At 32.8% G+C, this 26,192-nt stretch overlaps 1 protein-coding gene across 6 annotated transcripts in view; it reads left to right on the top strand.

Annotated features, from left to right (window-relative positions):
- LOC111508803 (cytochrome b5 reductase 4) overlaps window positions 1-18,201 on the top strand; it is a 314,862-nt gene extending 296,661 nt beyond the window's left edge. For all 6 annotated transcript variants that reach the window (XM_074184003.1, XM_074183996.1, XM_074183986.1 and 3 more), the window contains 3 exons: window positions 1,362-1,662; window positions 12,106-12,195; window positions 17,818-18,201. In XM_074184003.1, coding sequence (XP_074040104.1) covers window positions 1,362-1,662; window positions 12,106-12,195; window positions 17,818-18,052 — 626 coding nt within the window. In that variant the 3' untranslated portion in view covers window positions 18,053-18,201. The remainder of the gene's footprint in view (window positions 1-1,361; window positions 1,663-12,105; window positions 12,196-17,817) is intronic.
- The last annotated feature ends 7,991 nt before the right edge of the window (window positions 18,202-26,192 follow it).

The following is a 26,192-nucleotide window of genomic DNA, read 5'->3' as shown; positions in this document are numbered from 1 at the left end:
TATTAATTTATCTTTAGTTCATTCTAATCTGAAGTAATTTATATCAGTTTGTGAAGTATCATCTACTTAATCAACCTCTCTACTCAAAAAACTGGAAATACTACAGAAGAAAGTCATAAAATGTATTTCACAAATTAAATTATGGGAAACCAACTATCAATTTAAACAAAATAATATTTGCACATTTACTAATCTTGAAAAAATCAAATTTAAACAATCAAATTTGATTTTGGAAATGAATAGTGATCAACATAATTATTCTACAAGGTAATAAAAAATCCAAGGGTTCTGAATATCAGATCAAATGTTGGTAAACAATCGATTTATTGGAGTAGTTTTAGGAATACCAGATTCCTAAAAAAATATCTTCTATTATAAACTACTATTATCAGTTAACTAGTTTAGTGATCCAATAATGTTTCTGAAGAAAGGTTGGTTGGGTAATAGGATCATTTCTTTCAAAAAAACAATTGTTTTCTTGCCGACGTTTCAAATTCAATTGAATTCTTCTTTAGGGCTCGAAAAGTAGGTTTTTCTTGTTATTAATTTCTATTACTAATTTAGACATATTAGATACATTTAAAAATATAATGTTATCAATATATTATATATTTATTACATTTTTATCACGCTTTTATTAGCTTCAACTGTATGTATGTATGTTTGTTTGTTTGTAACTCTCAAGGTCGGGATCTTCATTCGACAGAATTATCGACATTACTGCTTGATCTATTCGCGGGCAGATGGCGATTTACGTAACCTCCTTGATATAAATCGAAATGACTTTACATGTATTTCTTCATTCGAAAAAAAATATTTTTTTTATTAACATGCGTGCCTGCTGCCTTATTTGCAACCCTCCTTTGCGCGCCTGCTGCCTTGGGCTTGGTAGCTAATTTTCAGGCTTCCTCTCGAATCGGAAAATATCAGTGGTCATTTTTCTAAATAATATACGGCTGATTGATCCCAAAGTTCAGATAAAATAAATATAGTTTAAAAAACTAAAAAACACGCTTCTAAATAACATCGAACTGAAAAGTTAAAAATAATTTTATTTTCAATAAGCCTAAAACAATAACGAACGAAAAATACTAGTATTATTGTAGAAAAAACGTGGGTGCTTTGTGCCAATATTTTTGTATATCAAGCGCACATATTGTTATTGTTCGTTATTGTTTTAGGTTTATCTGCTCGATGTTCTTTAAAAGCGTGTTTTTTAGTATTCAAAACTATGTTTATTATTTGAGCGAATTAGTTAAACATTCTCTTGCTATTTTATTATTGTCTATATTTTTCTTTTCTCCCTGTTATAAACATGGTATTCATATTATCATTATTTGGTTATTATTATTTCATTTCAGGTCAGGAATGGTCTCGAAGTTACACACCGGTTCCTTCATCTCTCTTCACAAATCTTTCTCTAAACAACTATACTTCGGACACGGTGTGTCTGATGATCAAGCGGTATAAAAATGGCAATGTCAGCAGATTCTTGACGGACAGAGAGGAAAACGACGTCGTCTATCTCACTGGTCCTTTGGGTGACTTCGATCTGAGAACGATTGAGAAAAAGGAGACGTTTCTTCTGCTTGCTGCTGGTACGGGAATCACGCCGATGTTTTCGCTACTGGTGTTCCTTTTAGAAAGAAGGATACGAAAGTGGTAAGTTGTTGATTATTTCTGTACAATTCAGGAGATCACTGCACCTTTATTCAACATGTAAAAATCTGGCAAAATTTGATGGAAGTATTTTTCATTTATATATATTTTTTTTTGATAATCACCAATTTTCGCAATATATACTTTATTTCCAATTCGCGTTTCACTGCGATAGTAATGTCCTCCCAAACGAAGTAAAACTGTATGTTGATATAATTGTGGAAGCTTCTCAAATTGTCAGTATTTCTTGATGATTATGGTATAATTCGGTTAGGAGGAAAATTTCCTGAAAATACTTCATTAGATGATGTTTGATATTCAGTAAATTCATATGCTGCCTTTATCGTCCACCAAGCGATACACAATATAGGGTACTATTCTCTTCAGTTGCAAACACCATTGACTTTCTGCAAATCAATCATCCCAGTGCCGAAATTTCCATATTCGGTGACTTCAATGTCCACAATATCGAATGTCTCAAATTTTCAAATATCAGCGACGAACAAGGCTTCGAAGCTGAGGGTTTTGTAATAAGCAGCGGACTTACTCAAATTATAAATGAGCCAACCAGTATTTCTGACCGTGATGGAGAATATGCTAGTCTTCTGGAGCTATACCTAAGAACCCATCCAGCAATTTACACAGTGAATCCATTGAGATCTTCTGACCACAAACTCGTTTCAGTGTTGAAATTATTCTGTCATGCATGGGTGCATATACTCTTTTTCAGAGAAACGAACTCGTTAATGGCAAACCTTGGTTCAACAAAAATTGTGAGCAAGCCTCCAAAAATCTCGTCTGCCGGCAGTGACGCAAAAATCCTGTGCCGAAAACCGAATTGGGTTTGTCAATGCTGAAGTTGTTAATCAAAACTCAAAACTACAAAATTCACAATGCCACCAGTAACATAAGCGGATGGTTCAGTTGCTGAATAATTTGCGTTCCACTTCACAGTCGATTGTGTGGAAAAGGCACCACCCACTATTTCCACAGTAGAATCCACAATGCCGGAAATTAATGTTCGACAACGTCTAGTCGACGAATTTAGAAACAGCTCAATATCAACAAGGCGTCTGGTCTTGATGAAGTGCCCGTCATCGTACCCAAAAAGTGCGCAAATGAACTCACACCAGTATTTTGCAGGCTTTTTAACCATTCTTACAAAAAAAGGTTTGTTTTAACCTGTCTTACAAGGAAGTGCTCTCTTATAATTGCGGACCATTCAAAAACGGGATTCGAACTTCCATCCAGTACCATTTTGTTATGCATACACTTCAAACTCAATAGTCCACTGTCTCCCTATAGTCGGAGAAATACAATCATGAAACGCACGATTTGGGATTCATCATTTTCAGGGTTTTCACGTTGAGTCCACCCCACTACTTCAACAGAAAAGAGTGAGATCAGAATGGCAAACATATTCCTAGCCACAAATTTATTCTTCCCCGCGGTTTTCATGGTTACCTCTTGTGAGTGGTGTTGTTTCACCGCGAGGTGGAACGATTCTGCGACATCCAGATGGTGCAGGATGCCTTCGTCTACGAGCTGTTCATCTTCTCCGTAATCTCCGCATCGTATTCTTTCGAGATGGACGGGTGCACATTTGTCTTATACTTCTTACCGAAATCATGCCTATACTCTTCTTATTATTATTATCTTCTGTTATTATTTCATTATTATTTTTTCTTCGATCTGACAGGGAAGCATAAAAAGTCATAAGTGTGAGCATTTTTTAAATGGGGCTTTATTACTAGCTATTCAACTGCGTCAATTGTATTTTCTAGAAAAGGTTTCAACATAAAACACAAGACTATTGGGATTGGGGTTCTGAAGTTGTCATGAAAAACCGAATCGGTTATCATGATTTTTCGATTGCTTATGTTACTTTCAAAATCATTGCGAAATGTTCAAATATTCTTTAATATAGTAAATATTCTCCCTCATTTGGATTTTATACCAAACGTTCCCTAGTCTCAGGAGTATTACTTAAACTTTATGATGTGAGCTATCCAAACATTTTCTGTAATATATTTCACTGCATTCATCTATACTCTGCTCACAAATTTATTCATATCATATAAATTTAATATCGCAGAGCATCGTTCGTGGATGTATTTCTAGAAATATAACGCGAAGGGCAATCTTGAAATATTCAGTGAATGACAAGTATTGAAAGATTTGTTTGAATAAAATCAAATAACGAAAAATTTGAACTTTCATTATACAGGGTGAGTCAACAAGATTTCCTCGGTCCATTGCTATCAGAGGAAACAATTTTACGAACTGCTCAATTTTTTTTGCAGTCATATCGATAAATACTATCGCATACTGGATGATTCTGCCGAGCGTGGCCAACCAAAGTTATATTTTTTCAAATGGGACACCCGGTATATAAATACGTCATTCGATTATATATTTCTTTAGCTATCTAAGGAATTTTTTTTTCGAATTTCCATTGTGGCATTGCCAAGTTATTCCGGAAAAACCTATTTTAAAAACAATATTTTTTCAATTCACCACCCGCATGTTCACAGCAATTCAATGGATTTTTTTTAGAAATAGTTGGTCAACATCACAATAATTATTTCTAGAATTTCAACTTTCGGAAACAATATATAGGGTGCTCGGTAAAACCGGTCAAGTTTAATTCATTTCCAAACACACATTATTCAACTTTTTCAAATGGAACACCCTGTATTTTTTCATTTGTATGAAATGTTTCAACATTTTCACTACATTTTTTATCCGAGGTATACTATACGAAAAACAGATATTTTTCAAATTATCCCCAAGTTTATTAACTGTCGTAACCACAAAAAATTTATTTATTTACTTTTTTGAATATTCAAATATTCACTTGATGAAATTTACAGGCCACGTCCAACATCTGAAAAAAACTTCATAAGTAACCTGTCAGACTACCTCAAATATTGTCAAACCTCAGATCTTCACATAATTACGGGCGACATTAATAATAATATATTGAAAAATAGTGATAACCATGTACATGAATACCTGAATGGGCGGGGAAGGTTTTAGTTGATTAATAAATAAATGCACTAGGAATAAAGGTGATGAGAAATCCTGCTTGGATCATATATTCGTAAAAACAAAAAAGTCCCTTTATAAAAATATTCCTGTAGTCATCGAAACTAACATTATACAGACCATTATTGCATCATAAACCATTTCACACGAAAAAATACAAACTGATAAACCACAAAGTTTCAGAAATCTAATAATTAAACATAAATTCAATGGAAAAATCAAACAGGAAAATTGGCTAGAAGTGTATACTGAAAATGATGTTGACGTATGTACCGAAAATTTAATAATTACAATAAAAAAATCACTTAGAAAACTCAACAACAACAATAAAAATTAGGAGAAACTAAATAGGGAGAAGATGCGGGAATAATAAAATCTACGCATGAAAAAAACAGACTATACAAAATAATGAAAAATCAACCAACAGAACAAAACAAAAAAAATTGAGAAACTACAGCAATATGTTAAATTTTTTAATAAAAAAAGCAAAAAGTAACTATTATAATAACAAAATAGAGGCTAATTAAAAACACGTATAAAAGTCTATGGGAATGTATAAATGAAATTTCAAAAAAGCAAAAACAGAAAACAGAAATTAAAGAAATAAAAACTTCCGCTGGAAACCCAACAAATGATTCTAGAGAAATATCTGAAGACTTTTGTAAACACTTGGTGTGATATTGGTGAAAAAATGGCAAAAGATTTAAGTAACAAAATAGAAGCAAAACCTGTCAGATATAAAAATAAATCCAAATTCAATTTTTTTAACGGAAACAAATGAAGCAGAAGTTATGGAGATTATATTTAATTTGAAATGTCATAAATCACCGGGGATGGACAACATAAAATCCGAAATTCTGAAAGACATCAAGGAGGAAATTGCACCTCCGTTAGTTTATATAATAAATAAGTCCATGAATGATGGGAAATTTTCAGATATCCTGAAAATTGCTGAAATAAAACCTCTCTTTAAAAACGGTGATAAACTTGATGTTACGAACTATCGCTCTATTTCATTGATATCGAGCATGGGAAAAGTTTTCTAATAAACCTTACAGAAGAGGTTGGTCTCATTTCTCGAAAGTTATAATATTTTATCGAGTAGACAATATGGTTTTCGTAAGAATAATTCAACGTCTCATGCAATTGCCAGATTGACAGGGCTGATAAATAATGCAATTGACAAAAAAAGTCCTTCTATCTTTGTCTTCATCGATCTGGCAAAAACATTTGACACCGTTGACCAGTCAAAACTATTGACAGTGCTCTCAAATATTGGCATAAGAGGAGTTGCTCATAAATTATTTGAGAGGTACTTATAAATCGTCGTTGGTACCTCTTGGTACGCTGTGATACCCAGAACTAAAAAAACGAAAGGGACCAAAACTTTTTAATGAGCTACCGCTCGAACCCAAAACGATCAACTCATACGAAATGTTCAAGAAAAAGGTCAGATCTTGGCTGTTCACTTTTCCGTCCAAACACTAGAAAGTTTCATAGCTACAAGCAGAGTACGTTATAGACTTGCATGAGGTGTTACTCATAATATAATCTGCAGATGTAATTATTCTGATGTTATTATTGTAATGTGATATTAGTGCCAAAATTTTCCTTCAATCTGATATGAAATTTAATATTTCAGAAATGTGACTTGACTAAAGCTTTTATATTCTTATTCCACTTTAAATTTTAAATCTTCTAGTATTAACAATTTTTAGATTTGTATGTTTTTATATTTAAACAAAATCAGAGAATATTTGTATTTTAATGATATTCACGTTAGATGTTTAAACAAAGATTCATTTGGTTTGTTATTGAATCGTTTAGATTTACATCCTTTTATCTTTGAACAGATCTGGAGAACATTTGTATTTTAGATGATTGTTCACGTTTAATGTTTGGACAAAGATTTCATGCCACGCGCGAATTCATTTCCTTGTGGTTTTTTTCTGTTTTATTCATTCTACCAGATAATCAATCCGGATTTCGACCCAATCACAGTTGCACTTCAGCACTTCTTAAAGTTACAGATGACTTATTTACTGCTCTTGACAATAACAACTCGGCTACTCTTGTCTTACTGGATTATTCGAAGGCGTTTGATCGCATCAACCATCAACTACTATTAGCAATCTTACACTTTAATGGCTTCACCAATAATGCAACAATGTTGATCAGAAGTTACTTAACAGATCGTATTCAGCTAGTTAAATCTGGGGATAAATGTTCTATACCTCTAAGTCTCTCGACCGGTGTCCCTCAAGGTTCCATTTTGGGACCTTTATTATTCATGATGTATACTGCAAATCTGTCAGCATGTCTATCTCATTGTCAATCTCATTACTATGCAGATGACACGCAAATTTATTACAAATTTCATCCAGAAAACGTAAATGAGGCATGCTCTATTCTCAATGAAGACCTTAATAGGTTGAATAACATATCAAAGGATCACTGTCTGCTAATCAATCCTGTCAAGTCCAAGTTATTAATTTTTGGTAACAGGAACAACAAGAATAAACTTGATCAAATTAACATCAAAATTGGTACAGAAGACATTGAAGCCGTGGTGTATTACTAGAGTAATACACCACTCTAGTTTAACCAATCACGATCAAAATCGTATTCAGATTGTTCAAAATGCATGTGCCCGGTTCATTTATGGAATAAGGAAACGTAATTCAATTTCTCATAAAATTGAAGAATCGAATTGGTTAACTATGAAACAAAGATGGTTACTACAGACAAGTTGTTTTATACATAATGTAATTCAAATGAAAGTACCTATTTACTTATACAACAAACTTTTATTCAGACACGATGTTCACGCATTTCATACCAGATATCGATACCGCCTCACCCCTCCAATACACCATACTTCACTATACCAAAGATCGTTTCTTCATAATGTAACAAAGATCTATAATGCCATTCCTGACTCGTTAAAAACCATGAATGAATCTGTTTTCAAGTACTCACTGAGAAACATGTTATTTGAGGATAGACTTCAAATATAAGTGTTGTGCCACGAAAGCAAGAATCAAAAGTCTGATCAATAATAATTGATGTGCTTTCTGCTTTCAAGCCTCTCCCTTTGTTTTCTTGTTTTGTTTTTATCACTTCCTTTGGAACCTTCATGATCTAATTACTGTTAGCACCCTAGCATTAATCTGATTCTCATTCACGCAGTTAAACATTTATATTACTATTATTTTTGATTTGTAATTAATATATATTTTTTCGTGACTTCAAGTTACACTTGTAAAGCCTGTGAACCTCTAGATTTAGATTTGTTTTCTCTTCTCTTATTTTTTTTTCTCTCTTTTCTCGTTCTCTTTAGTTTTGTTTTAAGGGTTGAATGGAAGATCAGTCACCAGTATCCTTGGATAGGGGCGACTGAATTCCGCCCTTACACACTATTATGGGATATAGTATTGTATTATCGTATTATAATTAAGTGTGAATAAAGACATATTATTATTATTATTTTATTATTGGTAGAATTGAGATATGTTATGAATTAGTACGAATAAAACATTATTATTATTATTAATTATCGCTAGTAGGTACATTAGCATTTTTTATACCGTCTAGTGGTAGTTATCAGCGGTTTCAATGGTAAGAATTGCCTAAAAACCTAAAGAATATTTTTATACTGTGTTTTTCTTCGAAAACCCAGTTGTACATGACTCACATCAGAAAATGAATCTCGGAATTTGTCAATAACACCATGTGTTGAAGGGCATTTCAGGCTCTAAAAACAAGATTTGAGAGAACTGGTAATGTCAAGTTCGAACGTGTCTGCCCTTTAACAAATGAAGAGAATACGAATAATACGGTCAAGCAAATTTCATTCATTCATTCTTACCACATGCAATTGATGCAAGAGTTGAGAGGAAGAGATTTTGAAAGACCTGTTCAATTTTGCCGATGGGGCTTAGAAAAGATCAATCAGAAAAATTATTTTTTCAATTTCGTGTTATTTTCTGATGAAGCGACTTTCCATAGAAATGGTACTGTGAATCAGCATAACATGCATTATTATGCAATGGAAAACCCCATTTTGTTCGTTGCCTGAACCATCAACAGCATTGGTCGCTGAATATTTGGAATTCTCGGAAAAAGAGTTATCGGTCCGTATTTTTTGGATGGGCATCTCACTGGAAGAAAATATGTAAAATTTCTTCGGCATGAGTTTTCGAATTTTTTTGGTCGGGGTTCCATATAGAACAAGACTTAGAATGTGGCGGTGCACCACCACATTTCAATACTGAGGTATGGAAATACCTCAACGATCATTTCTGACCTGTCCAAAATAGATTTTTTCAAGGGGGTATATCAAATTGATTGTCTAACAAACTCCTCCAGCATCTAAAGAAGACATGAAACCAAGAATCACTAGAGCTTTCAGGGAAATACCATAGGATATGCGTGTAGAGAATTCGTTTGAAAAAAGAGTGACATTATGTATTGAACATCTTTTGGACTCCTCTATTCGATAGAAAATTTAGGCGTTATTGTTTATATTGAAAAAATTTTGAGTAGGTGAACTTAAATAAATGATTTTTTTGTGGTTACAACAAATAATAAAAGTGGGTATAATTTGTAAAATATCTGTTTTTCGTATAGTATACTTCTGTTAAAAATTGTAGTGAAATGTTGCAATATTTCATACAAAAAAAAATATAAGGTGTTCTATTTGAAAAAGTTGAATTATATCCAGTTGAAAATGAATGAAACGTTACCAGTTTTATCGAGCACCCTATATATTGTTTCTTGAATTTGAGATTCAGGAAATTATCATAATTATGTTGACTAACTATTACTAGAGAAAATCAACTTGAATGCTGTAAACATGCGGGTGGTAATTTAAAAAAATATTGTCTGCAAAATATGCTTTTCTGAAATAACTTTACAATGGCGCAATGTAAATTCGAAACTGGGTGATTCAGCCGAGTGTGGCCAACTTTGGTTGGCCACACTCGGCTGAATCACCCAGTATGCGAGAAAATGATTTCGAAAGCTAGTAATTATCGATATAACTGCGAAAAAAAATTGAACAACTCGAAAAATTGTTTTTCCTGATAGCAATGGACCGTGGGAAGCTTGTTGATTCACCCTGTACTTTTTGCTACTGAAATTGCAGCCAACTGAATTTTTCAACAGATTCCTATTCAATGGTGATGTACAGACTTCGAATGACACGAATAATTCCTATCAATGGAGATTTTTCATTCAAAGTTCCAAAAAGTTTTCTTCAATATCCCCGAACTATTGATAGAACGAAGTTATTATCGTTTTTGTTTATGAAAATTTCAATAAACTTCATTTTAATAACTAACACATTTTACGACAGCTTCGACAATTCTCCTTTTTTTATGATGGAAGTTATCGTTTTCGGTTTTCGAAAATTCTACCCCCATTCTATAATATGGACGTATTTCATAATATATTTTTTGGTGTCATTAGTGATATGAAGTACTAGGGTTTGAAGAGAGTGAACTTCGTTTCTTATGGTTTCTCCAAAAGAGTCAATTCATTTCACCAAAAAAAAATGAGTTGGATTTTTTTTATTCTTTCGGATTACATGGTAGTTCACTGATCTCTTGCGTAACTTTGTGAATGTTGTCCCCATATAGAAGTACAACTCCTGAAGCACATTTTAGAATTCAACATTTTACCATCGGTTCAGTCTGGGTTTCGAAAGGGATTCAGTTGCACTACAGCATTGCTGCATGTTGTAGATGACATTGTCAGATAGAGGACATTGTACAGCTCTAGTACTTCTTGACTTCAGCAGAGCCTTTGACACTATAAACCATGATTTACTGATATCAATTTTACATTACGTTGGTCTGTCAACTTCAGCTATCACCTTGCTTGCCAATTATCTTAATGGAAGGAGTCAAAGAGTTACGTTTGATGGAACTTTTCCATCTCCCCTATCTCTTCAACGCGGAGTGCCACAAGGCTCTATACTTGGGCCGATCCTGTTTGCTCTTTACTCCTCCAATCTCATCAAAAATTTGAATCACTGCAAGGTGCACTTTTATGCGGATGACACCCAAATTTATTATAGTTTCCCCCCTCTAGATGTAAATGATTCTTGCATGATACTTAATAAAGACTTGGATAATTTTTATAGGGCTGCAACAGAACACTGTTTACTCTTAAACTCTCAAAAATCAAATGTTCTATTATTTGGACCAAAGTCCAAACGATCTGATATTTTAGAGTACCTAAACATATTAATCAATGGCGTGAATATCGAGTTGGTGGAAGAAGGGAAAAATCTTGGAGTCATCTTTGACCACGCTCTCAGATTCGAAAAGAACTTGAATAACTTAATACGACGTGCATATTCTTCTTTAAAATTGATATATGGAGTTAGGCAGGATCTTCCACTAAAATTGAAATTAGTATTATGTGAAGCACTAGTTTTATCACAGTTTAACTATGCTAATACTGTCTGTGGACCACAGTTGAGTGAGCAGTATAAACGTAAAATTCAAAAAGTACAAAACTCGTGCTTGAGACTTATTTATGGAATAAGACGTTCTCAGAGACTTTCTCATAAGCTCAAAGATGCCTATTGGTTAAATATGAATAACAGAAGAATCTTGCATGCCGCCAACCTATTCCATAAAAGCATTCTTATCAGAAAGCCTGCTTATCTTCGTAGAAAAATTTCTTTAAGAACGGATATACATAACGTCAATATTAGGTTCAGGGGAACACTTACTCCACCTTCTTTAAAAACTGAATTTTTCCGCAGGTGTTTCAGTTATAAAATATGCCATGTGATGAATGACCTTCCCCTCGAATTACGTACAGCTGGGTTCCAAAAATAATTCAATTATAATCTATTTAGTCATTTATTCAATACACGTCAGTGATATGATTTCAGAACTTCACATCGTTTTGCTCCTACTTCTGTAAACTTACTTGCCGTAGTGTGGACAAATTTGTATATTTCTCCTTTGTTTTTGTATTATTCAATTTAATAGACAGGTATTTTTTAGGGTTGAGTGGAAGAACAGTTCAGTTGTTGAATTTATTCAGGAACTGAACTGAACTTCGCCCTTTATTTTCAAAAAAAAAAAAATCTGTTGGTGTATTTCCTCAATCTTGTTTTTTTTACATATTTTTTGAAAATAATAAAGACGATTATTATTATTATTATCATTATTATATTCTAATTGACAATGAACAGTTCACAGATATCTATATTGATGAAAATGTATCAGGAACAATAAATGTATTGAAACAGTGTTTTTCGTAACCTTTCTCTTATGAATGACAAACCTCTGAAGTTGAATTTTGTGCAAGCTGAAGATTATCAACATAATTATCCTGAATTAAAAATTTGCAAAACTAATGCATCACATCTTTTTTCAGTCAGTTCGTCAGGTTGCTGTTTTTCAACAAAACTCAACAAGATATACCATTCAAGGACCAGCTTGACAATTTGCAATCAACTGATTCTCGGTATGTGTGAATTATTATCTGAACTGAATCATTTAATAACTTAGAGAAAATGATGCACCATGGTAGTAAGTAGGTACTAAGATATACGATTTGGTTTACTTTGTCAAATTGTGATTCACAGTGACAAATTCAAATGATATAGAATCACAAGTAATATTTTTTGTCGGTTTGAATTATTTCAAACAACTGAGCAGCATGTTAATATCGAAAAAAATATCATTCATTATAGAAATTCAACATTGGAAATACTGGAAGGATCAGTATTGGGAATTTTATTGCTCTTGATTCATATCAATCAACATATCTATTTCTGTGTCGAAATTAAAAGATTCATTATCATAAACTACACCTCACGATTTTATCTCCACAAACTTCGTGGAGATCAAATCGTGAGGTGTAGATTATGAAATTACTATGGATCTTCATCAAGTAACGGCCAAGTCAATCAAAAAATTAAAGGAAGATACGACTAGTTACTTGGCCTTGTGGTACTTTGAGTTAATTCCTCGATGTGTCATGACTAATCAGAATATCTGGTTTTTCAACATTTGCATCAAGAAGGAAGTGTTTCCTAGATTCATCCAATTGGAAACATCGAATAGAAGCCAGGCAGCGCAAGATGACGTAATAACGGGAAAAATGAAATTGATGATAGAATTGCGAAAACTGAAATATAGCAAGAGGGACAACGCCAATATATACCTTAAGGAAATTTGTGGAGATCAAATCGTGAGGTGTAGTTTATGGAATTACTATGGATCTTCAAGTAACGGCCGAGTCAATCAAAAAATTAAAGGAAGTTTCTACCAATTTCTTGGCATTGTGGTACTTCAAGTCAATTCTTCGATGTGCCATAACTAATCAGATTATCTGGTTTTTCAACATTTGCATCAAGAAGGAAGTGTTTCCCAGATTCATCCAATTGAAAACATCGAATAGAAGCCAGGCAGCGCAAGGTGACATAAAAACTGGAAAATGAAATGGATGAAAGAATTACGAAAACTGTAATATAGCAATATGGAGAACGCCGAAAAATTTCGCAAACCAACGTCGAATAGTGCGTTTATTAACATGATTGCCAAATGCCTGGTTAATTTTTGGGGCTGTTTCGACAACGGTTCAATTCGAATTTGTAGCGAAAAATGGGCTGAAAATCACTCAACGACATCATTTGGAGAAAAACGAACAGCATCAATATATATAGAGTACAAAATTCTCTATCGAACAGTATACGTGGTGTTCCAAATTAAGTTAATACCATTGCCAACTCCGTTATTATTGATGCTAAGAATTGGGTTGAATGGGAAAACTAGTAGCATTTTCAATGACCTTCTCGATGCCGAAAACAAAATAAATTGACAGTCTTGTTTTGAAAATATTTCATAAAATAATATTTTTGTATATGGAACACCCTTTATTTTAACATGCATTTCGATTCGTAAAACATTCCCAACAACAGAGCTCATATCACCTTTTTTCCTAAAGTTGAAAATGAGCGGCTAATGTGTAAATATTAATTGATTTCACTAGTACAAAAAATTCTTTGTTTTGGCAAATGAAACCTGATGATTGTGCAATCGCCCTTCTTGGTACTTATGCGAATGACAATATTTTGTTAGTGATAGCAAAAAGAAAAAATTGTGCTGGGATTCGTGAAACCCGTGATCATCATGTCGTACCACTCACTTGATACCACTAAGCTATTTGATAATAATTTACAAAATGATAATTTCCATTGAAGCCGTTTTTGTACAGAACAGAAATTACTGGAGCGTCATATTGATGAGGTTGGAAAAAATGTGTTTGACTCGATAAAACAGAATTATAATGAGTAATCAAGTTGCCTTGGAACTTTGTTGAAATACTGTTTGTCAAATATTCTCGAGTGTATCATGATAATGTTATAAATTATTGTAAATGTCAACTACTGGTCGAATATTTTTGAAAATGCCGTTTCCCCATTAAGAAAATTGTGATATGTTAGAATCAGCGGCGGCTCGTCAGAGGAAGCAAGGGAGGCTCAGCCTCCACATAAAATTTGAGGCTATCCATCGCAATGAATTAAAAAATATTGACAAATAATTATGATTATTTTTTTCTAAAAATGCTTGGGTATCATTACTTTAGCATTAATTTTTAATATAAATACATAATATGCCCGAAAAAACACTATCACTCACCACGTAGTACGTACCACACTGTATCCTGCATCAATAATCGTCAAACGCACTGCCCATGAACGAATAAACCATCAACCCGAAATAATAAATGCCATTCGTTGCAAAGGAGCCAAGTCTCCGACCGCTTTAAAAAACACAAGCTCTGCGAGACCGAACCAATCAGTGACATACGTCCCGATTTGTAATTCCAGTTGCGAAAATTATAGCGCTAGAGGAGGCTAGCCTCCAGTTGTCTCCGTTAGTGTACGACTGCGTTTGAAAAAACTGAAAAATATTTTGGTAAATCGTTTTAGTGTTTCTTGATAATATTTGTTATTTGTGTATAAAACAGGCAGTATTGTATTATAGCAGTGCTTTTTGGTAATATTTGTGTTTTCTTTCAATTTCAAGGTGTTTTTAGGTTTTCACTTTTCGGTAAGTTTTTTTTTTATTTATTATGGATGAGATGGACGAATTCAGTCAGATAATCGAGAAAATCGAGGATTTAATATTAGTTGGTACGATAAATGCGATTGGTTAACCGGCTCCATTAAACGAGAAAAACTTTTTTGTTGGCCCTGTGTTTTATTTTCCGTACAAACCAAATATCAAACGTGGTCTAAAATAGGATACTCCAATTTAAAAAATTTACCTCGTTCTACAGAAAGACATTTTAAATCTACGGAGCATATATTTTCGTCTTGTAAATTAAAATTGTTTAGCAAACAAAATATAACAACAGCTTTAAATACAGCTCAAAAACAGTCCATAATTTCTTTTAATAATCAGGTTAGAGAAAATCGGTCGAATTTAAAAAGACTTATCGATATTACGATTGATTTGGGTTTCCAAGAATTAGCGTTTCGCGGACACGATGAAACCGAAGATTCGAATCGCGGCAATTACAAGGAATTTTTAATGTTATGGGGCAAATATGATCCACAATTTGGCACTTTTTTAAACGGTTGCGTTTTTTCGGGCACCTCAAAAACCATCCAAAATGAGCCTATAGACAGTGTGACATATATTATTAAGAAGAATATAAGCTAGGAGAAAGTGTTTCTTTTTTTGCATGGGAAATTGATGAAACTACCGATATTACCTGTACATCACAACTTTCAATCGTTTTTAGATATGTCGGAGACGGTAATGTGGTAGAACGTTTTATGGGTTTTCATTATGTTTCATCTGGGCGCATAGCTGACGTTTTGTTTAATTTTTCAATTCGTACGTGTGACACCTATAATTTTAGGCAATAGTTAATTGCGCAAACCTATGATGGGGCTGCGGTCATGGCCGGCCATTTGAATGGTTTACAAACTAAAATAAAGTCCATAGCTCCTTATGTACTTTTTACGCATTGTCATGCCCATGCCCTAAATTAAGTATTGAGCAAAGCGTGCAACAACATGAAAGATTTCTGCGTATTTTTTTCAAGTTTGTCTGGATTTTCGGCATTCTTTTCAAAATCCACCAAAAGAAGCCAAGTTTTAAATGAAATATGTGGTAGCCGAATGCCAACTTTTGCTGCTACGCGTTGGAATTCTACATCTAGAGCAGTAATTTCAGTGGATTCAAACAAAGACAAATTGATTGATGTCTTTGATTTCATCCTAAACAATAACGATATTAAAAACGACGACCAAAGTCTTAGGGAGGCGAGAGGTTTCAAATATATTTTAAATGATCATAAGTTTTGTTTCTTGTTGGAAATATTAAAATTAATATTTGAACATACCGTTGTATGTTGTTTTTTCTATTCTTCAAAATAAATCAATAGATATTAAATACTCAAAACAATGGTTACACAATGTAACAGAAAATTTAATGAATTTTAGAAATAACGATACATTTTTTAATAATATTTTTGAATCAATTGATTTAACTCTCGAACCGCCGGCGCCGAAAAAAAGGGAAAACCAATTTAGACTTACCCGATTTGAGAAAAAATTATAAACAGATTTATAATGAAATATTGAACACCTTTTTAATGCAAATCAATGGTCAGATTAGAAGATTTACTTAAATTAAACTACTTTGATTTGTTGTTGTTTAAAAAATGTTCGTCCTATACCAAAGATTTTCCCCAAAAACTTTATAACGACTTAATAGCTCGGTATCCATTTTTCGATGTTATTCAACTGAAAAATGGATTAATTTTAATGTACAGCGACCCTCAAATGTTTCAAAATTGCAAGTCTCCTTCAGATTCATTAAATTTTATGTTTGAAAATGAAATGATTTATATTAAATAACTCAAAGAAAACTATTTTTCCTTGTTTTTGATTTTTTTATGGTCAGTTTTATACGTATAATTTTCGGCAATATACAATTTTTGTTTGCATTTATGCAAATATTACGTATTTTGCTTTAAATAGGTGCGATACCCCAAAAAAATTTCGCGCCTCCGGTGGGCTTTTCTTTATGACTTTAGCCTCCCGTGTTCTCCAATGCACGAGCCGTCACTGGTTAGAATCCTACTTGGTTTCTCAGAAAAATAGCGTAACAGCACTCCAACACTACAGCAATTCGTTCCCCGATCGTGAATTACCTAATTGGCGTTTTTCTGCTGTTTTTCTGATTCAGGAACAATGAAATAGTTTTTGGGAAGAGGAGGAATAGTCTGCTTCGAGATACATCCAAATAATTCCATCAGAGATTCATCTAAAAAAATTGCTGTTCCACCGTCGGTTATTAAACGAGACTGTCTTGGGAACAGATAGATTGCAACAAATGGTCCTCTTATGAGGCCACCTCGTTCACCAGACATGACACCTCTAGGTTTTTATTCTCGAGGATTTCTGAAAAAATGGGGTGTACAAAATAAAACATAATAATGTAGACGAACTGAGAAATTGTATCGAAACTATAATTAATAGAATTGATGGCAGAATTGTGTTGCTACCAACACGTAGTGTCAAGAGAAGGGCTCAAATATGTGTTCAAAAAGAAGGCGGTGTTTTTGAATATTCACTCGATATTTATAGCTCTCCATTCGCCAAAATAAAGATTTTTTTATTTTAGTGAAAGAAATACGTATATAATTCCACATAAGTCGCTCATTTTCAACTTCAGGAAGAAAGGTGATAATTAGCTTTGTTGTTGAGAATTTTATTGTTATTCAAAATGCAAGATAAAATATAGGGTGTCCCATTTAAAAAAATATCATTTTATGAAATATTTTTTAAACGCGACTGTATTTTTTTTTTGTTTTCAGCATCGAGAAGGCCATTACACGACACGACACAGAAGAATTAATATTTAGTGAGATATGGAGCTACAAAAACACATGACATTAAAACGGACAAAAGATTTGCAACATCCTAATTAATACAAATTCCCATCTATATCAACCTCACCGTTATAGACAACAAAAACAGCAGTTAAAAATTGACTGAAAATCATTTTATTCATACTTAATTTTTAATTGAAATTTTATTTCATATTTGAATTTCTGTTTCAGGTTCAAAATAGACTACATCCTCTCGACCCCAGACAAAAACTGGTTGGGTCTGCAGGGTCACATTAACAAAGACATGATTGAAAATTCCATCCTTGAACACATCATGGACACTGGTTATACGATAAAAGATATTTTCACTTTCGTCTGTGGACCAAACCAATTTTTGACTATCGCTCTGGAAGAACTCGAGAAAATAGGAATCATAGGCGAACAAATCTATGTTTTTCAGGGATAGCAGAAGTTACAGGGTGGTGGATTAGTGCACAGTGAGATAAAGTCATCTGATGATTCGTTGGTTGTTAGAAATGTTAATGATTTTGTACTGAATGTATTCAATTCCATTGGAAAAACCAGGGTCTGTTAATATATTATTTCATTCAATAAGTTTATTGTTTGATACTCTAGGCTGTCATTAGCCATAAAGAAGATTTTATTAGATTTAATGTTCATTCCAAGGTAAATTGTCTGAACATTCACAACAAACAGTAAATCATAGTTTATCATTATCATAGTATGCACTTCAGTTTGAAGAATGTCATCACCCCGCCAAATACCAAAAAATAATTTTTCATAATTAATTTGATGGATTATTTGAACAATGTGATTCTATTTTATGTGATATGGTTCATTGAAATTGATATTTCAACAATAGATAACATGTAATTGTTATTTAAATGTTCAAAATCTATTTTGTTTTTTCACACAACATAGGTTACTATTAAAAACGCATTTTGGATATATTTCTTTCTGAATGTGAAACTTTATATTGTATTAATTTAAATATTTCGTTCTATTGCATGAGCTTGTTGCCGTAGTGCAATCTGAAATCACTCTTATGGAAAGTTATTGTATTCAGTGAAATTGTTGAAGCTGTTTTGAATATAATTCAAATGGTTATTATTGAGCTGTATATGAAAGACAACATTCGATTTCTTTGAATCAGGTACCTATTGTATCTTCTGGTTGTTTTTGAACTTACAATTACTTCGAATTGAATTCTTCATATTCGCTTCTTAATGAAAAACTTCGATTCTGTTGGATGTCTTTTCTCTTCTACTACTTGTGATGAAAAGAATTTTTTAGCAATTTTTCACGAAAAGAGTTATCAACATATTTTTCAACAAGAGTATATTTTTGTTCCATAATGGATAAACTACTTTTTCAAATTATTTTTTTTCACAAGGTATCAAATTTTGTTTCATCGACTTCCTATGAAAATAGTTATAATTACTATATCTTCCTGAATTTGTGAGTTTCATGTACCAGTCTATCGATGATGTGATTTTTACTATTTATAAAATACGAATCACAAAAATAAAATGAGGATCTATCAATCTTGTGGAGCTCAGTGATTCCAAAGCCGTGTTGTTTTTCTCCCTCATTATTATTCAGGAATCATGATCAGAATCACTCTGTCGTTAGATGAGTATGTTTTGAAAACATTACCGAAGAATAATTGCAAAACCTCATCTTATTTTCTATGCTAGAAATTATTCTGTTCCCAAACAGCTACTGATGAACTGTGAGGGGTCAAATCAATCTATGGATAGTTATATCAAACAAAAACACATTGGTGTGTCTAATTAGTAATAGTATAGATTGAAGAATTATTTTTTTCAATTCCATGGTTGGAATGCCATGAAGATGTTTTCCACTCTCTCCACCAGTCCTTTTCACAAGAGCGACATGCATAACTGAGAGTCCTCACAGGTTTGTTCTTGGTGTAATTACATACATACATACCGGAAGACTAAGAAAAATTCTTGTTAGGATGTGGTTCACAACAATATCAGGGACCTCAATAAAAATCACATTATCGAGATCGAAATATTCGAATCAACTAGTTAAAAAAAGCAAAATAATACTAATAAAATAAAGGAAGAAATGAACAGTGAGTATTAATTAACAAAAAACACAGATATTATATTTTGTTCACTCATTATATTTCAGTTGTGAGAAGAGTTAGTTCCACTTGGAAAGCTATTTGTTCTAATTTTTCATTTCATAGTTTTCTCGGAAAACCTCCAGACAAAAATAAGTACATATTAGTAAAACGGCTTTTCACAACTTGAACCGAAAGAAGTTTATGGAGGTACAAACTCATTTGGATTAAAAATTCAATATTTTCAAGAGAAATCAGTTTTTTTTAAAGTTTTTCGGCTTTCTACATTTCTGCATGGAGAACTTTCAAAAAAAGGAGACAAAAATAACTACAATAAGAACTCTTTATAAAGATATGTATTGCATACATAGGAATTCCTTTCAAATATAATCATAATCCTCTACAAACAATAACTCTCACATGAACAATGCCTTAAATTTTTTATTCAATGATGTGGGAGTAGAAAGCCAAAAGAATTTTCAACCAACAATGAATATTTGAACTTTTTTCTGTTCAAGGTAACTGGAAAAAGGATAAATATTTCGCTTGTCTTGTTGAATGATTTTTAGAAGCATAGTTCAATGGTTAATTTGAATAAGAGAATGTGATATCATTTTTTCATTGAATAGACAAAAAGATACAGTTTGTATTTATATAAAGAATTTATATTATAAATTCCTTCAGGTTCATGAGAATTTGAAGTTGGCTCACGATAGTCAGTATTCAATACATTTTATCTCAAATATCAAATTCTATTGAGAACTCCAAAAACTCTAGATCTTCCTCCACAATATCTTGATGTATTTGAATCATGTTAGGTTTCAATGAATATATAAACCCAAAACTTTTATTTTCCTGAAATATTTCTGAATGTCAAAGTAGTCTTTTATAAATCTGACAAATATCTCAGAGGTTTCTTTAAAAATAATTCATGAATCACCGTATTTTCATTTACTTCGTTTCTAGAAATGAATTCATCAGTTATGCGAATGGAAAAAATAAGTACAAAAAAATATGTTCAACGGTTTTTTTGAAGATGATAATGATGATGTACTGAAAGCTAAAAGATATATGAATACTACGCTCAAAGTAGTATCTGATTATCTTTTTCTTTCCTGTTAGGTTCATTTATTGCCTCAGTAGGTATTAAAATGTTCATTTCCCGATGATTTGTTTCAATGTAACTCCTCAATACATTTTGTAGCTGAGGCAATTTTGAATTTACATCTTTTTCAAAGTTGCTACTAATTGTGAAAAATATGTAATCCGCCATTTTATAGCTGCGATCATCTTGGATTTACAATGATGCAGAATTCATTGAATTGTATTGTCATCAATGTGTACCAAATATCAGATCAATTTGTCAACATGAAGGAGGTCAAACTTCAATTACTAAGTAAACAAGCTGAATAAAACCGTTTAAAACTGAATTCAGATCTTACTATTTATACAAGTTCGACAGTATATGAGAAAATGAATATTCATTTTTCCTACTGTATAGAAATTATGGGAGAGGTGAATATTTTGAATTTTTTTCAAAAAACTCATTTTTCAGATTCGTAATCCTTTGTATATCGATGCTTTTTCTTCACGACGTGGAACTGTTACTACTTTACTATAATTGAAACAGATTTTATTTCAAATGAATGTTTCATATATGCGGTAAAGTGATGATGAAATTAGTTGAGTTTCAGACCCACTGCTGTCTTGATTAGATTTCTTTTCCCACTGTGTAGGAATGTATAATTATCTCTTGTGGAAACAATCAGAAGATTCAACAGTTATATTATCAAATCCTGGAGCCTTTTTCATATTATAACTTTTAATGATCCTTTCAGTTATCATCACTGTTGCTATTGGAATGAAATTTTCATTGAATATTCAACAAATTTTGTTTTTATTATCAATTCCCCTTCATTCTAAGGTGATATATTTATTGTTTTGGAAACATATTTCCTCCATTATTGTTTATTTTATTGTAATGAATAGGTGTGATACCTCCTGACTTACAAGATATTTTTTATTGTGGGTGAAATTTATCTCGTTACTTGATAAATCTGACCATATTTCTATCAAACCAAACATTGGAATCTTTGCATCTCAATATTCACCTACATTGTTTATTAAGTATTCAGTTCATTTCGCAATTTCTGTTATATTTGTGCCATCTATTGTTTTCTGAATCAACTCCTTGTTTTTTGTGTTTCAGTGTGGTATACATTTGATCATCAATTCATGATTGTTTATTTTTTAAGAAGTCAATTTCAAAATACAATTTGGTCTATTGATTACTATTGAGAGGTTCCCAAAGTTTCATTTTGATATTGAAATAACATTTTCCACCGATTTTTACTTTCATTTATATTATTCTTGACAGACATATTTGAATTGGACAGAAATTGTCGTCCAAAACTTGAAAAGATTAAAGAATAATGATAATCATAATCAGTTAGGAAATGCTATCAAAGAAATCATACTTTATTAAACTATTGGTTTCAAGTACTACCAACCAAAAATTGAATTAAAATCAATTTCAAATGAACATGTAGAAATTCACTTTGAATAGGATATTGTATGGGTGTAGGAATATTTTGTATTAATTCATCTCACTGTTTCTAATGGTATAATAGTATGCGCCAACTAAAATGAGTTAGTGCAGAAACGTAAAATCGTTCTGTGTTGAGAGACTCCGTCCATTTGAATTATATTTCGCCAAATGTACTATTGACATCATTTTGTGTGACCAGTAGCTATCTTCTGGGACGGGTACAATTTGGTTTTAAATGCGCATCAAAATCTCATCTTAGTTATTGGCGCGGACTATATGCTTATTATATTATAAATTTGATTTTCAGTTCATATTATGTCTAGGTTTCAAATATTCATTAGAAAAGTAACCAGGTATATATCATAAGTTTATCGATTTCACATGATTTCTCATATAATTCAGTTTTACCAACTGATGGAAATGAAAATGAATTACTTCTTTTCCTTGCCTGTTATTGAGTGAAATGAAAAAAAGTGTTGAATCAGCTGAAATTCTTGATGAAATCCACAAATATCAATTTGAAAGATCCAACTGATTGTATATGTGACTCTGAAATTCCTTGGGTATTACCCTGATAAAAAACTAACATAGTTCAGATAAAATCATCTAAAGGAACAATTCTTTCAGGCCAGTCTCAACTCTCTGACACCTAGCAGAAAACAACCATTCTCCAGGCTAATACCACGAAGGGCGTTGGATTATATCCGACAGGTGTCAGGGCAGGATTCTTCACTGAAGTTATTCCAGCATAGGCTGTTGGCGATACAACTGCCGCAATCGATTTTCAATTATTGGAACGCACTTGCAGACATGTTTCGGTCTGTTTGGCCACTCGTCAGTGCAAGTTAGTGCCTATCATTAACATACAGACTGGCTATAAATTAAATCATCTAAACTAACCATTCGTTCAGGCCAGTCTCAACTCTCTACACTGTAGGTTAATGGACCTGTCAGAAAACAACTACTTCCCTGGCTAATACCACGAAGGGATTATATCCAAGATTCAGTGAAGAATCCTACACTGACACCTGTCGGAAATAATCCAATGAAATATGTGCATTTTTCTTTAGTTTAGTCAAAATGACAATTCCTAATGTTAATTTGGTAAACAGCCACGAATTCATCATTGAGACTATTAGAGACCCTTCATAATGAAATTATCTGGTGAGTTTTCAAAATTGACCTTAACGAATCCATAATTTATTTTTTATGAAGTAATTTTTTTTTCATGTGAGTTTATTGTGCGAATGAAAATTTTGCATACCGCTATAATCATGTGAGTAGAGACGCCAACAACCTGGGTTGAGTTATAATGTGTCTGTCTGCCAACCAGCCGTCGCCTCCTTACGAACAACAAATCCGCTGTGCGAATCTTGTGCGAACTAGGGATTAACGAAGTCCTACTTTTCAACGTGTGATTACTAGCAGGGGTGATATGATCCACCGTATACACTAATCGTCCTGAAGCTGAGATCGGACCAACTTCAACAATAGGCCAACAACCGACCAATATAATAATAGATTTCCTTTATTCTGTTATTGTTAATTGAGTTTTTCCTTGGAAGTTTCTGAGTTGAAATGGATATGATAATATGATGAATTTATGTGTAACAAATAATTTCTGTGACAAGGTGGATTACCATAAGTTGTATCAGCCCAAATAGAATACATGTGACAGCCATATTTGGTTACGATAGTTTTTCTGGATATTATATAGGATAACAATTCGGTCTTTTTAAATTGGTATAGTTTTCACAGTTGTTGAGATCGCTTTCATTTCATTTCCTAAGAGAAGTTAAACGAAGGTGTTTCTTGTAGCTGGGGCATATGTTGAACGCCCAAAAAAGTCGTTTCTATTACAAACTCACGCAAGCAATATATAGTGATCACATAGCAGACATATGTTGAGAAAGCATGCTGCTCAAATGAAAAAGCACTTGTAGTTTCAATCGTTCTTTCTAGATTCTACATTTTTGTATGTACTATATTTGTTTAATTCTGTGTACATTCATGGCTTTTCCTGAAGAAATATGTATATACAAGATTACTGTTATTTAATAAAATATTCTGATACATTAATTGTTTTTCATTAACGATTTCTGAAAGAGTCGTGTAAAACACGTAGATTTCATAAATTCATTATTGGAATAATTGATTCAACAAAAATTGAATTAATATTATAATTACGATAGAAAAATGAGTGAAAAAATTCTCTATATGAGTATATTTTCGATATACATTATTACACATTCATTATTGAATTAGTTATTTTTTTGATTTCATCAAACGAGTACTGCACGGAATTTTAAAAATCGTATTGCTCTGAATTACTCAACAATTTCAAGCAATCACAACACAACAAAGTTTTTGTTTCGGGGTTGAAATTAGATGATTTTAATGTATTTCCACGTATTAAAACCGAAAGTGACCATAAAAATTATATATTAGCTCTTGTTTTCAAGAAATAGTATCATTATATTATATATATGTATATTGAGTTTTCAACAAATGAAATATTTCATCACCAACAGTTGGTACACATGTTTGTTTACATAACACCCCTCTCATCAGCTGTTCTTAAGTAGTAAACATAACCTATGTGAGTTTGTCAATTGTACGCACGTGGTTGCTATTGAAATTATCGTGTGAAGTTGATTTTTAAATTAATTTAAGTGCTGATCTGAAATGCCTCGAAAGTGTGTGAATTCTGTCGATAGCTTTTGCTATATATGTGGTGAAATAACATTTAAGGCTCAGAAACGTAAAATGACACCTATCGTTAAGACAGCCTATGAACATTATTTTGGTGTGAAAGTTGGGGACCAAGATAAATCATGGGCTCCTCATATATCTTGTAATTCTTGTTCCGTCATATTGCGAGAGTGGCTGAAAAATAAAAACCGGGCAATGGCTTTTGCAGTACCTATGGTTTGGCGTGAGCCTACCAATCATACAGACGACTGTTATTTCTGCTTAACTCCTCCCATTAAGCAAGGTTTATCTATGAAGAAAATAGGAACGGTTAAATACCCTAATCTCCCATCTGCTCTTCGGCCTGTACCACACTCAGACAATTTGCCAGTCCCTTCTCCACCCCAAAACTATGAAATTTTAGAGGAAGGTGATGAAGACTGTGTAGAAGGAGCAACCCATCCTTCTACATCCTATGACCCTGATTTTGAGATAAGCGATAGGTCTAGTGATCCGCACAGAATTAGTCAAGCAGAGTTGAGTGACCTTATAAGAGATCTTCGCTTGTCTAAGGAAAAGGCTGAGCTGTTAGGGTCAAGACTACAACAGTGGAATCTTCTACAGACAGCGTCAAAAAGATTTGCTTTCTTTTTTTGAGAAAAAAGAAAACCTCGTAGTTTTTTCTGATGTTAATGGTTTGATGGACTGCTTGAATTTGGATCACACTCCATCTGAATGGAGACTGTTTATAGACTCTTCAAAACTAAGCTTAAAAGCTGTACTTCTGCATAATGGAAATCAGCTACCCTCTATTCCTATAGGTCATGCAGTTCACATGAAGGAAACGTATATAAATATGAAAACACTTCTCCAATCAATCAAATATGAACAACACAAGTGGCACATCTGTGGTGATCTGAAAGTCATTGCTATACTCCTAGGAATGCAATTAGGGTTCACCAAGTACTGTTGTTTTTTGTGTCTGTGGGACAGTCGGGATAGAAAATCTCACTATAAAAAAATGAACTGGCCTACACGAGACCTAAACCCTAATGAGAAAAATGTAGTTTACGAGCCTCTTGTAGATCCTAAGGATGTTCTCCTTCCCCCATTATATATTAAGTTGGGACTAATGAAAAACTTTGTGAAGGCCATGGACCAGGAAGGACAAGCTTTTAAGTACTTGAGAGCAAAGTTTCCCAGGTTGAGTGATGCTAAAGTCAAGGAAGGCATCTTTATTGGGCCTCAAATCCG

The sequence above is a fragment of the Leptinotarsa decemlineata genome, unplaced genomic scaffold, assembly GCF_025532065.1.
Source record: "Leptinotarsa decemlineata unplaced genomic scaffold, Ldec_3_MD MMD2_P_RNA_scaffold_2, whole genome shotgun sequence".
In the NCBI taxonomy this organism is placed as follows: Eukaryota; Metazoa; Arthropoda; class Insecta; order Coleoptera; family Chrysomelidae; genus Leptinotarsa; species Leptinotarsa decemlineata.
Note: the sequence above shows the minus strand (reverse complement) of the source record. Positions and strands in the feature narration are given on the sequence as shown.